The following is a 17786-nucleotide window of genomic DNA, read 5'->3' as shown; positions in this document are numbered from 1 at the left end:
GACCCTTTCACAGGGGTCGCCTAAGACCATCGGAAAATACATATATAATTACATATTGTTTTTGTGATTAATCACTATGCTTTAATTATGTTCAATTTGTAACAATGAAAATACATCCTGCATATCAGATATTTACATTACGATTCATAACAGTAGCAAAATTACAGTTATGAAGTAGCAATGAAAATAATTTTATGGTTGGGGGTCACCACAACATGAGGAACTGTATTAAAGGGTCGCAGCATTAGGAAGGTTGAGAACCACTGATCTAAGGTCTCATTAATCTGTCTTGTTCTTCCAATTGGATCATTAGATTAAAAGCTCTTAAGGCAAGGTTCCCCTCTAATACTTTTAAATATAAATATCATGATTAAATGACAAGGCTAGGATTATAGAAGTTGCTAAATCAGTTCCACTGACAAATGAGCATATATTTTCGAGCCTGATGTTAAAACCTCTTGAAATAGATGTAAACTTTAGAAACATTCCATCAACATACCAGCCTTAGAAATTTTTATGACAAATGATTGAGGGACAACAGGGCAAGCTGGTATGAAGAAAGAAATAGAAAGTTCAGAGTGCTCAGAAAGGTGACTTTTACAGTACAAATTTCAATGTAAATAGTAATAAATGAGCAACAATTCAGCCAGACTGTTCACAGAAAATTAAATCTATTTCCCAAGCAGCCTACTAAATAAGTTTCTCATGCACAAAAAATAAACAAAAACCCCACCAGTAAATGTCTTCATTGACACTGTTTTAAAAATAACAATGATCTTATACATTGAACACTAAATGTTGACATTAGATTTAGACTAGATTTCAGGTTGGGAAAAAAAAAGATCCCCAACAGCACCAGAATGTCTATCCCACCTATTTTATTTTATTTTATTTATTTTATTTTATTTTATTTTATTTTATTTTTTAACTTAAGGCCCAGTGCATGGATTCATGCACATTGAAAGGAAATTAATTAGAAGGTGGCCAGTGGGGCAGGACTGGGCAAGACGGTCCGGATACACCCTGGAGTCAACCTCCTGCTGTCCCTCCTCGGCTGGCAGCACCTGGGATGGCACTGGGGCTCGAAAGGCGTCTGTGGAATGAGCGGGGTCCCTCTGGCAGGTGGGGTCCCTCTGCGTGGCCTGCAGGGATAGGGCTGAAACCAGCAGTCTGACATCGCCCGAGGGGTCCTGGAGTGCAAGAGGGCACTCTGCAAAGTTGCTGTCGCTCGGCAGCTCCTGCTTTGAGCATCTGCCCCCTGGTGGTCAAGTGCACGTCATAGCTACTGGCCATCAGCAACAATTCGGCCAGACTGTTCACAGAAACAGTCGGTCATTTAGGCTTTTATATATATAGATAAGATTCATGTGCAAGTAAGATGTATTAAGGCAGTGATGGCGAACCTTTTGAGCTCGGCGTGTCAGCATTTTGAAAAACCCTAACTTAACTCTGGTGCCGTGTCACATATAGAAATTTTTTGATATTTGCAACCATAGTAAAACAAAGACTTATATTTTTGATATTTATTTTATACTAGAGGCCTGGTACACAAAATTTGTACACAGCAGGGTCGCTAGGCCTGGCCAGCGATCAGGGCCGATCAGGGCCTTCCTTCATTCCACACCACCCCCTGGTGGTCAGTGCATGTTATAGCAAGCGGTTGAACTTCCGGTCAGTCAAGCTCCCAAGGGAACAATTTGCATATTAGCCTTTTATTATATAGGATATTTAAATGCCATTTAACAAAGAAAAATCAACCAAAAAAATGAGTTCGCGTGTCTCCTCTGACACATTTATCATAGGTTCGCCATCACTGTTTTAAGGTCTGGTCTAATACAGACTTATGTAGAAAGCATGCTTTATGAAGACTACCTACCGAATAACAGAATTTGAAAAAGTGCATGTTTGTTTTTAAATTCTTGATGGTTTTAAAGCAAATGGTATTTCCATAGATGTTTCCTACCTCCATCCCAATCTCCTTCCCCATTCCCTCCCATCTACATCTATTGTTTAAAATCTATTTTTATTGATTTCAGAGAGGAAGGGAGAGGGAGAGATAGAAACATCAATGATGAAAATCACTGATTGGCTGCTTCCTGCCCACTCCCTACTGGGGATCCAGCCCAATGGTGACTTCCTGGTTCATAGGTCCATGCTCAACCACTGAACCACACTGGCTGGCCTGCATCTAAAAGTTATAATGTCATTCTGGGAGTGACTGGTAAGGAAGAGTGACTTGATGTACAAAGGAGACTTGATTGGATGGTTTAAAACTGCATCATTTAAAGCAATGGTGGCACCAAGAAATGACTACAGGGTGTGGCTTGTGTCCCCCGCATTATCTCCACCAAAGGCCCTCTCAGAATACCTCAATATTTAATCAATTCTAAGATAATTTTTTTCACATTTTAATATCTTTTAATGAGGATTTTATAATCCATGGTATGTCTTACTTTGGTTGGAAACATTTTTTTTTTGTTCTTTCTTAGTGTTACCTAAAATAATGACCTCTTAGAGCCTGTGAAATATCATGAGAAAAAAAAGTTCCCTACTCCCTTTCCGACCACATCACTGGCCCCAAGTTCATTCCCCCTAATCTAGAAATTCAGCAGGCGCTGATGCTTTACATTTTGCTTACTTTTTAGTCTAAACCACATGCTTCATTATGTTTATAATCTAAGGAAATCTGGGATTATTGTAAAGCAATAGTTCAGACACAAAAATGTGATTCCTAACACCACTGTTCCTTGTCATAAATTATTCCTTTAATTACAGGTGGATCTATGCAGTCTGTGTTTTCCCGAAGATCAAATCTATATGAGTAATTACATTGTTTAGAACCGGAAGCAGCCCTGAGCCCAGGAGCTCAGGAGCACAGAGCTCACTAAGCTGACCCAAATGATGCCTGGCTTTTCTTTCCTCTCCCCACCCCACCCCCAATCTTAAAACTGTGGTAAAATACACATAACGAAGTGTATCATCTTAACCAGTTCTAAGCATACAGTTAAGTGGTATGAAGCACAGTCATTCATAATGTTGTGCAACCATCACCACCATCCAGCTCCAGAACTCTTTTCATTTTGTAAAACAAACTGTTCTCATTAAATACTAACTCCCCGTTCTCCCTCCCCGAGGAGCCAGCAACCACCATCCTATGGTCTCTATGGTTTTGACTACTCTAGGTACCTCATATAAGTGGAGTCATAGGTATTTATCTTTTAGCTTCTGAGATCTCTCCGTTAAACCTTTGTGACCATCCCTTCTGGATGTCTGAAAACAGTGGAAGCAGTAACCACCAACGCCCACAGAAAAGGTCCAGACAATTCCAAAACCCAGCCGGCACAAATTAGGAACCCCGCACCTTCCGCCAAAGAACTTACTCAACAGGAAGGACTTGGAGAGAGCGAGCCCGTGTGCAGTGAGCGTTCAGGGTGGGTTTCTGTGTTGCGGGTTTCTGTGTTGGGGGGGCGGTCTGTGACCTGGTTCTGAGCAGTGGAAGAGGTGGGGCCGCAAAAGGACCTTTCCCTGCGGCTCTTCTTCAACACTGGACTCTGATGAGGGTTGAGATGCAGCTCGGGGTTAGGGTGAGGGTGGGCAGAGGGAAGGGGCGGTAGAAGCGACACAGGTGAAAAGCCCCCGAAGCAGACGCAATTCCCTCCCGCCTGGGTCGGGGCCTGGGACGTAACAGAGCTGGCGCTCCGGCCTGAACGACGGCATTGGGGAGCGGGGCCGAGGCATCAGTCTCTTACCGGCGGCTCCAGCAGGGGCTTTCCTAAGACTCTGTTGTCGTCCTCTTTTCCCTTAAATTGTTCCTTCTCTTTCTCTCTCTCCCGCTCTTTTCTCTTTTCCTCCTCGTTACTTCTACTTTTCTCCTCCTTCCCTTTTCCCTTCTCCTTTTCTTTATCCTTAGCTTTCTCCTTCTCCACCTCCTTCCTTTTCTCTTTTTCCTCCTTTCCTTTTTCCGGCTCCTTTCCCTTCTCTTTCTTCTTCCCCTTCCCCCTCTCCATCTCCAGTCCCCGTTTCCTTCCCTTCTGCGCGCCCGCACGCTGGAGCAGCGGTCCTGAGTCTTGGCAGGTGTGGCCCTTGTGGGGGCGGGAGGGGGCGCGCAGGCAGAGTCGTAGATCCACGTAGATGCACGTGGCGTAGACCCCACCCGCACTCACTACGGCGTGCGGGCTGCCACCCACCGGGCGTCTGGTACTCGCTCTCATCTCCCGGGGCTGCGTGCTGCAGATTCGCCAAACCTGAGGGCGGAAGAAGGCGAAGGAGCTACAGGGTCAGGTCCAGACAAAGGGACCTGAAAGCCCTGCGTGGCAGGTAGGCAACGCAGGAAAAAGCGTGTCCAGGTGCCACCCTTGGGGAGGGGCCCTATGGCGCGATTCCCTTGAGCTGGGCAGGGTGCCTCAAAAAGGCCTTTTCCAAGCAGCCCAGATTTAAGCGTCTCACCTCTCCCGAATGATCTCCACGCCCACCCAGCTCACGGGTCTCCATCAGAAGAACCCCGAGGGGTCAGAGGGCTGAGGGTCCTCAGAGGATTCCCCGCCTATCCCGTTAGTCATCTCAAGCCTGCAAAGTCGGGTATCTCCTCGCCCTCCAGCCTGTGCCAACTTAACTAGTAGAATCTAGAAATTGTCCAGGATGCTCAAGGGAAAACAGGAACGTGAATGGTCCCGATTTCAAATTCTATTTCGCTTTTAAAAATTCTTGATCAAATTAAGTCTGCCAGGATCATAGCTACTAGGAATGCAGGGTATTAAAAAAACTAGCCCTAGCCGGTTTTGCTCAGTGGATAGTGTCGGCCTGCCTATTAAAGGGTCCCAGGTTCGATTGAGGCCAAGAGCACATGCCCCGGTTGCAGGTCTGACCCGCGCCCCCCGACACTAGGGGGCGTACAGGAGGCAGCCAAGCAATGATTTTCATTATTGATGTTTCTCTCTCCCTTCCTCTCTGAAAAAATAAAAACTAAAATCTTTTTTTTTTTTTTGCTCCAAATGATCAAATATGCAACAAATTAGGAAATCCACTGGGCTTTTCAAAGGTTGTGTAATGTTTCTTAACTGAGTATATGGATGGTTCTTTTGTTAAATTGGACTCTAGTATATTTCAAAAACTAACAAAATTCTCTTACACAATAAACTGACTTTTCTTCATCAGATCTATGTTTCAATTAGGCTTGTAAGGAACAATGAATGGCAGGATCCAGAAGGCTTTAAGTGTTGCAGCTGTGTTTGTTAGCAGTATTCAAGTAGTCTTAAAAATCCTGTACTTAATAACTTAATATAATGTTTGCTCCTCAATTTATTTATATACACTTATCAACATGATGGATTTTCAGTGAAGTTAAAGCTGGGGTCTCTTAACCCCATTAAATTAGCTTTGTAGCTTTGCAGAGAGGGGCTGGAGAGAATTTTATGTTTATATTTTTACTAGAGGCCCGATGCACAAAATTTGTGCAAGGGCCTTGGCCCCAGCCCCCGTCCGTGGCCAGGGGCCTCTGCCACCTCTGCCATGGCCCCGCCCGCTGCAGTTTTGTCTGGAAGGACATCCGGAAGGATGTCTGGTCTAATTAGCATATTATACTTTTTTTTATTATAGATAGAAGATTGAAACATCAATGATGAGAGAGAATCATTGATCACCCACAACCCGGGCATGTGCCCTTGACCAGAATTGAACCCGAGACCCTTCAGTCCGCAGGCCAATCCTCTGAGATTTTTACTCAGTTTAAAAAATTCTCAGATGTACCAACCAGGAAGTCCTCCATAAAATGCCAACACCCAAAACATCTCAATCCATACTCACTGCTAGAATATTTTATTTTAAAATGTGCCACAGTGAATGGATGTATCCATATTGGTTTTTATAAATGTAGACACACACATATATACAAAGTGTATATGTCACTGGTTAAAGAGCTGTCCAAAAGAGAAATAATTACCAGAAAGTTAATGTAGATGTTTACACTTAATTTGACAATAACTTCTTTGAACTGAGGTTTCAGTTGCTTAGTAATGACTGGTAATAGCAATGACTGGCTAGAAAACCATATATTTCACTTTGTATTTTGTGTCAAAATTTTAATGATTATTTTCACCAAAATTCGGTAGCTTAGTTAAACCTAAAAAGTGATTATCCTTCACCACAGAAATTTAATGGAATCCTAAATAACAAATTTACTAACAATTATTCTTGTACTGGGGTATATATTTAGAAGGAATGAATATCTGTCACTCTTACCAAAAGACTATTCTCTGAGAGCTCAAAAAGTATTATGCCATAATAAACCATTCATATGTAAGCCTGTCTCTTGTTTAGATGCCACTGCAAACTCTGATTATGTTAACAGAAAGGCAGCACCACATTTCTTACTCTTGTAAAGGAGGAAAGCCTTTTAAAAAACTCTTCGAAGATGTCTCAGTATGTTTCATTATGTTCGGAGTCAAACACAGCAGCACTTTATTAACAAGGATGGAGTAATACGATCACAAGGAAATAAGTCTTAAATCTAAATTCAATGCTATCTGGGGTACATAAAATGAATACTAGTCAGAGTGGGCATCTGTCTCACAGCTGTTCAATGGGAAAGTGGCTTATAACCAAGGAAAGACCAGAGCAACACCAACACCGCAGTCCTGACTGTATAACACTCCCTCACTCTGGGAAGGGTAATGTATAGTCACTGCCCTAACAAGAAAGAGGAGCCATCTGAGTATTTATTAATTGGGCCACACAGTACTGTTGAGTTTTAATACTGCCTGCTACTGAACTCTGCTACTGATTTCTTCTCTACACAGGAAGTCAATGTTCATGCTCTTGATAGGGGACATTAAATCTGATTGAGACCATCCAAACCCATTTGACCTAAGAACACTGCTAAGGGTCAGCTTCTTACAACATTGATGTTTTCTTTGAGTTCTTTATAGTGCTATAAAGCACCATGTTATCATAATCTGAAACTGATACAGGGGCAAAAGGAGTCCTAATTTATATACATGTGTATATATGCATATACACATACATACTTTTTATTACTATATATGTATATATATAATATCCCATATTCCAATATCACATAACAGAATTTATGGTAAAAATTAATCAAAACATTTGGTTTTCCTGTGGCCACTCATGTAACTAAGTGAAGAACACCAGTGTACTAATAAGGTCCCTTTTTATCACATGATATTTCTAAGTAGATATTTGGAATGCTCAGAAGATTCCACTTTCAGTCTCCCAAGACCTTCTAAGACATAATTTAAAGTGGGACTAGATAAGAACAAGTGTCTTTAGACTCTAGTTAAAACAGCAGAAGTAACTTCTGTTTATAACCTAGGAAACCTTAGATAACATGCCTTGTTTGTGAAACTGAAAAAACACCTCCAGATCAGCACACAAAGAAACAGATATCAAGGTGGGTAAATCCCAATTATTTTGAGTTCTCATCATCTGTGCAAAGCTAGGTGGTACAAGTAGGCTAAGTCTGACTAGGCAGAGTTTGAGGAAGATGTTTTCCTTTTTGATGCACAAGAAAATAATCTGATGAAAATGTGGGGATGGGAGAGAGAGCAGCTCTGTGCTTCTTGCTGTGTTACCTTTATTATGTTCCTAGTGTCACTAAGACTAGCTGAAAAATAGTCTGCAACAAGAATGTTCTAATCACCAGCCACCTTTTCCACCTTTCTTCTTTTTCTGTTGCTGTTTCTTTTTTGTTGCTGGAGCCCCTGCAGGTTTCTGGTGTCTTGGGGGTATGATATTACTTGTAGATGCAGATGCTGTTGCTGCACTGCCAGGTCTTGGGGAGGTGGGTGGGCTGCTCACAGTTTTACTGGCATCCCTGAAATCATCAGATCAGGAAAGTGTCAGTCATTCATACATTCAACAAAGAAAAAGGCTATAAAAACATACATATGTGAATTTCACTTTCCACCCCTAATAATCTCCCACACATTCTATTTATTTTAAAGTGGGTTCCCCAACTCTTTATCCCTTTTGAATAAAATGTTTAGTGCTTTATAATCAAAGGATAAGTAATATATGGTACATGCCAATTCTTAGAAGGCTTAGAAAATAAAGAAAAAATTTTAAATGACTTATAATCCTACCATATACAAATGAGTTATTTAGTAACATTTTTTTTAAATCCTCACCCAAGGATATGTTTTGATGGATTTTAGAGAGAGAGGAAAGAAGAGGGGGGAAGAGAAACATTGCTTGGTTGCCTCCCATACATCCCCTAACTGGGGATCAAACCACTACCTAAGTATGTGCCCTGACTAGGAATCAAACCCACAATCTTTTGGTGTACTGGATGACGCTCCAACCAACTGAGCCAGGGCAAGTAACTTTTTTTTAAAGAAAGAGTAGAAGAGAGGGATAGAGGAGGAGAAAGAAAGAGGAGAGAGAAACATCAACTGATTGGTTGCCTCAAGCATACTCCCGATCGGGCCGGGGTTCAAAGTCTGCAACCCAGGTATACGCTCTTGACTGGGAATCAAACCCTCAGGTGTGTGGGCTGACACTCTAACCACTAAGCAACACTGGCCAGGGCAGCAACATTTTTAATACTTCTTTTTAGTCACATTATTTATATCTTTGTTTATCTAGATATTTAGTTTATTGGATGATTCAGTGTATGTAGTCTACTTTTGAAGTTACTGGAATCCTATTATTTATGATACAATCTTAAAATCCAAGTATTTAGAATACAATCCAACCAGAAATACCACATTTTCTTTCCTTTACAATAGCGTATTGCAAAACATCAAAGATGCCCTAGCTGGTTTGGCTCAGTGGATGAAGCGTCAGCCTGCAGACTGAAAGGTCCCAGGTTCGATTCTGGTCAAGGGCACATGCCCAGGTTGCGGGCTCAATCCCCAGTGGAGAGCATGCAGGAGGCAGCCAATCAATGATTCTCTCATCATTGATTTCTATCTCTCTCTCCTTCTCCCTTTCTCTCTGAAATAAAAATATATTTTTCAAAAAAACCATCAAAGATATCTGACTGTACTTCTCATACTTAAAATACATTTTAAAATTCACACTAATGACCCTGAGTCAATCTCAGAAAGATCAACCTATGCTCTGGGTGACCTCAATCAGGAAGCAATGACTTACAGTTCAGATGAAGCTCCTGCAGTTGCTCCCTGGGTCCCCTTTCCAATCTGATCCTTCTTCTTACCCTTCTTTCTTCCCCGGTAGTAAGACCGTTCCCGCATTGGTAGCCATCTTTCTGGATCTGGAGTCACTTTTGGGTCATAATTCTTAGGCAGTTTTCCTGTGTAACAATTAATTGATGAAGAAATGAGGAATCTGTCCATAATGTTTTCAAGGTAATCATTTAAACATTATGTCCAAGACTTGGAATAAATAACATTAAAACTGAAATAAGTTTGAGAAAGTTTTATTTGTATAATCTATCAGGGAAAAAGGCCTTATTTCTAAGCATGATACAATATTCAGAAGACATAAAGGAAAAGATTTCACAGATGTATCTATATAAAAAATTAAATTTTCATTTGGTAAAAGATATATTTATGAGAATAAAAAATGCATATGATAGGGGTCGGTGAAGGATCACAAGATGGCTGGGTGAAAACTTGCTCTAATTACCATTGCCTGGGTAGCTTTTGGGGAGATCATACCCCGAAACCAGAAGGCCATTGCTAACACCCTGAAATCCTGGAATGAGACCCTCACCTCCAGGTTGGCTACTCTACCTGAGAAACCACCTGCTATCGACTGGGCTTACTACAAGGCCAATGTGGCGAAGGCCGGCTTAGTAGATGACTTTGAGAAGAAGTTTAGTGCCCTGAAGGTTCCTGTGCCAGAGGATAAGTACAGTGCCCTGGTGGATGCTGAAGAAAAAGAAGATGTGAAAAGTTGTGCTGAGTTTGTGTCTCTCTCAAAGACCAGGATTGAGCAATACGAGAAAGAGCTGGAGAAGAAGAACATAATAATTCCATTTGACCAGATGACCATCGAGGATTTGAATGAAGTCTTCCCAGAAACCAAATTAGACAAAAAGAAGTAACCCTACTGGCCTCACAAGCCAATTGAGAATTTATAAACTTGAGTCTGAGAGGAAGCTCTGCTCCTTGTATTTTAAACTCTGGACATTAAAAATAATCAGATGGTAAAAAAAAAAATGCATATTATATAACAGAGCAGATTAACATTCTTAATATAGAGTAAGTTCTTCATAATCAAGAGATAACTCATACAAAGAAAAATGGGCATAGCTGTAATTAGAGTAAGCCAGAAGAAATAAAAGTCATTAATCATGTGAAAAGATGCTCAACCTCACTAACAGAAAGGGGTAAAAAATTCTACCAAACCAACAAATACTAAAAGCAGTAATAAAACCCAGTGTTGGTGAGATAATGGGAAACACTCAAAAACCACTAGCAGAAGTGTTTACTGGTACAGCCTTTGTTGACAGCAATTTATTGGCAGTACCAGTCAAAATTTATACTTCTAGAAATTTATCCTGTAGAAATCCATAAGAATATTCTGATAGCCTTTAAAATAGCAAACTTAAAGTCCACCAGAAAAAGAACGATGAAATAAATTACAATATACCCCTACTATAGCAAGCTATACAATGGGTTAAAAAGTGAAGCACACCCAGATTTAATAACTTGGAAAAAGTCTGCACAATACAGTCTAAAACAGAAAAGAAACTATCCTGATATGTTCCTATCATCTTTGTAAAACCTTTTATTGACTGACCATGTAAATGTATATGTATGTTCTATATAGAAAAAAGTTAATCACTTCTTGGAGCATAAATTGGAGTTGGGAATTTTTACTCTTTATGCAATTCTATTACAATAGAAGTCTATTACTTTTGTTTATTTTTATTTTACTTTACTTTGTTTTTAGAATAAGCACATATCAATTGTAAGTTTTAAAATATGCCCATCTGGAAACCACAAAATATAGAAAAAAGTCAAATGGCAGGCTATTATCTTTAGTTATCACTTGTTCCCTTAAAGCAGTGGTTCTCAACCTTGGCTGCACATTAGAATCACCTGGGAATCTTTTTAAAATCCTGATTTCTGGGCATCATGCTCTGGCGGAAATTCTGTTTCTTTGTTACTAATGTTGTGGCCCCACCCCATAACAAAGAAACAGAATTTCCGGAGGATGAGGCCCAGAAATCAGGATTTTAAAAAGATTCCCAGGTGATTCTAATGTGCAGCCAAGGTTGAGAACCACTGCCCTGGATGGTTCAGGGCTGGACAATGACCTATGTTAGCCCAATCAGATTAATGGGAAAGATTTGCCAAATGGGACCCTTTGTCCTGATGGATATAAATGACAAGTATGTGGTCCTTTTTCCAACAAACATCACAAGACTCTAATGGGATCCAGTTTTATGTACAGCAGAACAAAAAGATACAACTACTGGATCAACCAACTTTGATTTTGATGCTAACATCACTGACAGTTTCATAAACAGCAAATTTTCTTAGACCAGTTTGATGGGCTTCTATGGTATTTACAACCAAAAGCAGCCTAATGTATCAGGGTTTACTACGAGCCAGTCAGTGTTCGAAGAGCTTTACATGCAGTATCTTATTTAATTATATGAGGTATATACCATCAAATTCCATTTTATAGATTAAAAATTCAGGCAGGAATGTTAGGTAATCCGTTCACAGTCACAGTGAAAGAGCAATGTTACTCAAGCAATAATTTGAATTTAGGCAAACTCCAGAGTTGTACTCTTTAATGCAGTGATTCCCAAAGTGGGCGCTACCGCCCCCTGGTGGGCGCTGCAGCGATCCAGGGGGGCGGTGATGGCCACAGGTGCATTTGTTTTAACTTTTTTTGTATTACCTTTCTATTCTGAGTTCAATAAATAGTTTCATAATTTCAAACTTCAATGTTTCTAATTTACACCTTTCTTTACTATATTTTACGAAAAAGGTAGAAACATTAATACATATATCTTTCTGTTTAATTGCTATTAAAATTTTTAAAAAATTAATTTCCAGGGGGCGCTGAGTAATATTTTTTTCTGGAAAGGGGGCGGTAGGCCAAATAAGTTTGGGAACCACTGCTTTAATGTAATAAAATTAAATACTAGCTATAGTTAAGACAAAACTCAAGTGTTCAAAGATACAAGAGGACAATATAGTTGAAGGTTTTTATATAGGGCTAAACTCAAGCTTTTATCTTGTAGAAAGAAATCTAAAGACTTTTTAAAAAGCCTTACCCTTCTTTTTTTTCTTCTTCTTTTTCAAATCTCCCTGTCTACAAAGAGAACAAAAATCATTACCATCAACATGATAAAATATAGAGCATTACGCATGTGCAAAAGAGCAAGCTGAGTACTTTATCATAAAGGTGTTCAAGATTTGCTAAGTGAGGGCTCACCAAAGTTAATAAATAGACTAGTTGGGATGTTTATTTAGGTTAAATTTAATCAAACTTCATACACTGTAATTTATAGGAGAGGGTTTAGAAAAGAGGGGTGACAATTGTTTTCAGAAAACAGATACCATTTACATTGGCACATGCATATTAAACTTTATGTAAAAAAGATAAGAAATTTGCACAAGCATCAACATCTACAATAAGTTACCTCACGTTTGGCAAAACTCAAGAACAGATAATTAAACTCTTTGTTAGAAGAAAATGTACAGGTATAATACATGCAAAGAATATCTTTGGTAGGTTATGTAAGATAAGTAACATTGGTTTTGACCTTGGGAGGGAGAAGGGCAGAGAGTGGTGGAAGGCATTTTATTCTGCAAATTTTTATTTTTCAGGTTTATATAGGGCTAAATTTGTGAGTTTATTGAATTTTTGTTGTTGTTAATCCTCACCTGAGGATATTTTTTTTCATTGATTTTTAGGGAGGGCAGAAAGGAAGGAGATGAGAGAGAGAGAGAGAGAGAGAGAGAGAGAAAGAAAGAAACATGGATGTGAGAGACACACATTGATTGTGTGCCTCTGCATGCGCTCCGACCAGGGCCAGGGATCAAACCTGAAATCCAGGTACAAGCCCTTGACCAGAAATGGAACCCACAATCCTTAGTGCTCGGGTCGACACTTTAACAACTGAGCCACACCAGCCAGGGCTATTGAATTTTTTAGGTAATAAAATCTTTATTTAGCCGAAACCGGTTTGGCTCAGTGGATAGAGCGTCGGCCTGCGGACTGAAAGGTCCCAGGTTCGATTCCGGTCAAGGGCATGTACCTGGGTTGCGGGCACATCCCCAGTGGGAGATGTGCAGGAGGCAGCTGATCGATGTTTCTCTTTCATCGATGTTTCTAGCTCTCTATCTCTCTCCCTTCCTCTCTGTAAAAAATCAATAAAATATATTAAAAAAAAAAATCTTTATTTAAAGTACACTGACTCCCCTTTCCAACTAAAGGGTATTTAAAAGAGCATAAGAAGTCAAGAAAACACTCAAAATAATTGCTAAGTACTCTGACATCTACAGTAAAAACAAAAAAAGGAACACAGTCAAGCCAGTGTGGCTCAGTGGTTGAGGGTCAACCTATGAACCAAGAGATCACGGTTTGATTCCAGGTCAGGGCACATGCCTGGGTTGTGGGCTCAATGCCCAGTAGGGGGTGGGCAGGAGGCAGCTAATCAATGATTCTCTCTCAACATCGATGTTTTCTCTCCTTCTTCCTTCCTCTGAAATCAATAACAATATATACTTTAATAAAAGGAACATATACAAAATATCTCTGGCCCTGACCGGGTGGCTCAGTTGAAGCATCATCCTGTACACCAAAAATTTGCAGGTGCAATTATCTGTCAGGACACACCTAGGTAACGGGTTCGATCTCCAGTCAGGTAACCAACTGATGTTTCTCTCTCACATCAATGTTTCTCTTTCTCCTTCTCCCCCTTCCTCTCTCTTTCTCTCTCTATCTCTCTCTCTCTCTCAAACCAATAAACATATCCTCAAGTGAGAATTTTTTAAAAAGTCATTCTATCAAGTCATTCATTTTGAGTTCTTTCAGGGTACACCCTATAGTAAGACAGTGTCTTACGTTAGAGCTTCATCTCTCCCTTAGACAATACATTGTCTCCCTACAAATCATACCTGCAATTTCCTAGAGGTTCTCTACCATTTCCTACTTCTTTGCTTTTGCTCACACTTTGCCTAACTCTTCTGTTTCATTTTCTTCAAGTCAACCCAGTCACCTCCTCCATGAAGTGTTTCCTAACCTCCCAGTGTCCTGAGGCAGATCCATCCCCTCTAGTGTACTCCTGAATGCCCTGCACAATAATAGCACATGCAATCTTTATTACAATTACTGCTTACATATACTTCCCTCTGCTATACTTAAGTTCTTATGAGGGCAAGGACCATGATTTATATTTTGTCAACAACATAGTGTATCTTAAAAAGTAACTAAACGGTTGTATCCAAAAGTTAACATAAAATAAAAGACATTAATAATGCTTAATGAAAATATTGTGCAGAAATTTAAAAGCTTAAAAGCCCAGCCGGTGTGGCTCACTGGTTGAGTGTCGACCTATGAACCAGGAGGTCACGGTTCAATTCCCGGTCAGGGCACATGCCCAGATTGTGGGCTCAATCCCCAGTAGAGGGTGTGCAAGAGGTAGCTGATCAATGATTCTCATCATCTCTCTCTCCCTCTCCCTTCCTCTCTGAAATCAATAAAAATAAAAATACATATTTTTAAAAACCTCAATGTACATCTTAGTAATTGTACAGGATTAGAAATGAATTGTATGTTCTTACTAATCACCCAACCCTGTTTTGAAAGAGGGGAAAAATACTGAAAATATTTAAATGGGCATTATTTAAAAATCCCCTTAAGATCTGGCTTGGATTCATTTCATTCTGGAGTTCTTTATAAGGCTTGAAATCAGAATCATATGATAAAATGGAACAATGTCATATCTCTGAGACTACAATTCCCTATTTAAGTTTTTAAATTCTATTACGAGGATAATACTTTTTGTATATCAAACACAGAGTTCATAATGAAGTCAATCATATAAAGTTGGTGCTGATATTGTTTCAAAGTTACACAAAAATTAGATTTTGAAAGGTATTCAAAAAAGGAGAAAATAGTGAAAAATTAAGAAAGCCACAAAACTGAGGAAATGTTTTATCTTTTCCATTCTCTATTCATCCTGAGTCAAAAATAAAATCTTAAACATTTACCATAGGCCTCTGTTTTTTTTGAGATGGCAATGTAGAATAAGGAAAAAATTGGAATTTGACTTTATATATATAAGTTAATGAAGTTGGCTAACCTTTCCTCCAAATCAGCAAAATAAAGATCAGAACTGTGGTTTAGAATTACTAAATGATACAGTAAATGTATATTAAGAACTTAATAGGTTAATAAAGTAGGGCCCATCCAGCCTATGCATAAATAGCATATGTCTGCAAGACTTAGTAAATGAAAGAAAGTTTGAAAACACTAAGCACAATGGAACCCCACTTCTGTAAAAAACAAAAAATAATCCAATCTAAGGAAAATATTTCTAATTCATGTCTGTGTGTAAATACAAAGAAAAAGATCTGGAAGGATACACACTAAGTTAATACCAGAAGTTAATTCTGGACCAGAGAGGAGGGAGGAAACGAGGACTAAGAGTTGGGCACAGAGAAAAGGAAGGAAAAGAAACAAAGGGGACTTAAACCTTATTCACATGTAATTTTTATAAGTGTATTTTTATTCCTCAGATAATTTAAAATCAGCATTAGTGAATGTTAGAATGAAAAACATTACCCTTGCTCCTTTGGTTGACTCTCTCCAGCAACTTTTCCACCCTTCTTCCGAACATACGTAGCACCTGGAGAATTTTCAAGAGCCTCAACATCTACTTTCAGAGACATACTATCTGATGAGGGCAAGTGTTTACTAAGACTGGGATAGAACAGAAGTTCAGGAACACAATATAAATACATATATATGCCTAACAATATATCTATGCCTATAGAGAAACACAGTCTTTATTTGATGCCCTTTGTCAAAAGCAAAAAACGTTGTTAAATCTTTTATAGAACAACAAACCTGAAAGTCATCAAGTCAATTATATATTATATATTGTGAAAGGAAAACTCAAAAAATGAGTTATCTTCTAATCATCTATTCCTTAACTCAGTGACATACTTCTAGATCATAGCTTGATAAAAACTCCATTTCCTCAAAACAGCTATTAAAAGTATAAATAACAGACTTGCTCAATGCAAAGGTTTTGACTTACGGCTTCTTAACATTCACCACCCCACCCACTCAGTTTTGGGAACACACCCATATTGGAGTAGCACACGTGATCCAAACTCAGCCAATTAGGGCACCATTCTCTTATTGTTTGAGATGGGCATGTGACATAAAATAGTTAAATCAAAATGACATTTCAGAATCATGTACTAGTATCCAAAAAAAAATACATTTTTTGTGGTTTTGTTTGCTTTTTATCGTTTTTGTGTTGGGTTTTTTTGTTTTTTTTTTTTTTTTTTTTTTTTTTTTTGCTGTTGAATTTGAACATGGAGATCTAAGCTATATGTTATGAACTTCATTTTTGGTTGTGGATCAAGCTGTACCCCAAGCTGGGTCTACCACTGTATTTTTCAGTCACACTGATCACTAAATTCTCACTTTTGTTTTTACTAGTTAGAAGGGGGTTTTGGCACTAGCCGGTTTGGCTCAGTGGATAGAGCATCGGCCTGCGGGCTGAAAAGTCCTGGGTTCAATTCCGGTCAAGGGCACATGCCCAGGTTGTAGGCTCGATCCCTAGTGGGGGGTATGGAGGAGGCAGCCGATCAATGATTCTCTCATCATTGATGTTTCTATCTCTCTCTCCCTCTCACTTCCTCTCTGATTAAAAAAATAAAAAAAAATTTTTTTTTAAAGAAGGGGGTTTTGTTTGTTGAAATTTACAACAGAAAAAGTCCTAGTCAAACAGGTACTGGAAGAGATCTACTATGCAACTTGAGAGCTGCTTTGAACAATCAAAAGGATACGCTTTTGCTTTCTCAGGATCTACAAGTGAGTAAGCAGAAATAAGCTGCGCCAGGGTATGAATATCTTTTGGATTTTGTCTAAAAGAAGAAATAAAAAAGTTATTTAACAATTTATAAAACTGAAGAAAACATAAACAAGCAAAATAATTCATTCATATCAAATAACAGCAATAAAATCTGGATTTCTACATCTCCACCTTTCAGAGCTTACTTCCATAGCTGTTCTAGGTCACTAATTGCTTCCTTCTTCCGCCCATATTTGAGTTTGAAATTTGCAGCTTCTCTTATCAAGGACAAATGAGCAGGAGATTTGGGCTACAGTTTGAATAAAAAGAGAAAGAAAAGTTTTAAGCTAAATATTTAGCAAGTTAATGAAGTTATATTCATAGGACCTTTAAAATGGGCCTATCCATTAAATTCCTCATCTCAAGTTTTACAGAATGTATGAAAAATCATAAATTTTCACACACAAACAGGGAGAGGAGAAGACAAATTAGTACAGTCATGACTAATTATGAATTTGGAACACAATTCATCTCGATTTAGATCATCCACAACTAGAAATAACCCCGTAATCAAATATATGTCACCATAATTCTCAAACATTATCTTAATAGTTCCCAGAACACTGGTATCTCTCCACTGCTAACAGTGCTAACAGTACAAATGCCACCTAAGTTGGGTATTGCCCATGCAGAAACCCATACTGGAAAAAATAAAGATATCTCTAATAGATGGAGACATGATATACAATTATCCCATGTATAGCTGTCCCTTGAACAACACAGGAGTTAGGGGCACTGACAGTTT

The 17786-nt window shown here is 39.1% G+C and overlaps 2 protein-coding genes and 1 pseudogene across 4 annotated transcripts in view; 1 reads left to right on the top strand and 2 right to left on the bottom strand.

The window, feature by feature from the left end:
- The window catches only part of ARL9 (ADP-ribosylation factor-like 9), a 12911-nt gene extending 8420 nt beyond the window's left edge, over nt 1-4491 (bottom strand). Inside the window, exons 1-3 of the mRNA XM_014548464.1 lie at nt 4482-4491; nt 4188-4244; nt 3750-3880 (exon numbers count right to left, since the gene is read on the bottom strand). Coding sequence (XP_014403950.1) covers nt 3750-3880; nt 4188-4244; nt 4482-4491 — 198 coding nt within the window. The remainder of the gene's footprint in view (nt 1-3749; nt 3881-4187; nt 4245-4481) is intronic.
- A 1304-nt stretch (nt 4492-5795) lies between these two features.
- Nucleotides 5796-17786, bottom strand: part of SRP72 (signal recognition particle 72kDa) — a 31105-nt gene continuing 19114 nt past the window's right edge. For 2 of the 3 annotated variants that reach the window (XM_005877173.2, XM_014548476.1), the window contains 6 exons: nt 17188-17291; nt 16977-17054; nt 15739-15876; nt 12221-12258; nt 9115-9274; nt 5796-7834 (listed from right to left, as the gene is read on the bottom strand). In XM_005877173.2, the coding sequence (XP_005877235.1) occupies nt 7657-7834; nt 9115-9274; nt 12221-12258; nt 15739-15876; nt 16977-17054; nt 17188-17291 (696 nt within the window). In that variant the 3' untranslated portion in view covers nt 5796-7656. Of the gene's footprint in view, nt 7835-9114; nt 9275-12220; nt 12259-15738; nt 15877-16976; nt 17055-17187; nt 17292-17786 lie in introns of those variants that run through there. The other variant, XM_014548477.1, reaches the window with a different exon arrangement.
- Nucleotides 9581-10145, top strand: LOC102260445 (annotated as a pseudogene).

This window comes from Myotis brandtii, unplaced genomic scaffold (assembly GCF_000412655.1).
Source record: "Myotis brandtii unplaced genomic scaffold, ASM41265v1 scaffold51, whole genome shotgun sequence".
NCBI lineage: Eukaryota > Metazoa > Chordata > Mammalia > Chiroptera > Vespertilionidae > Myotis > Myotis brandtii.
The sequence above is the reverse complement of the archived record's forward strand: the minus strand, read 5'-3'. Positions and strand labels throughout refer to the sequence as shown.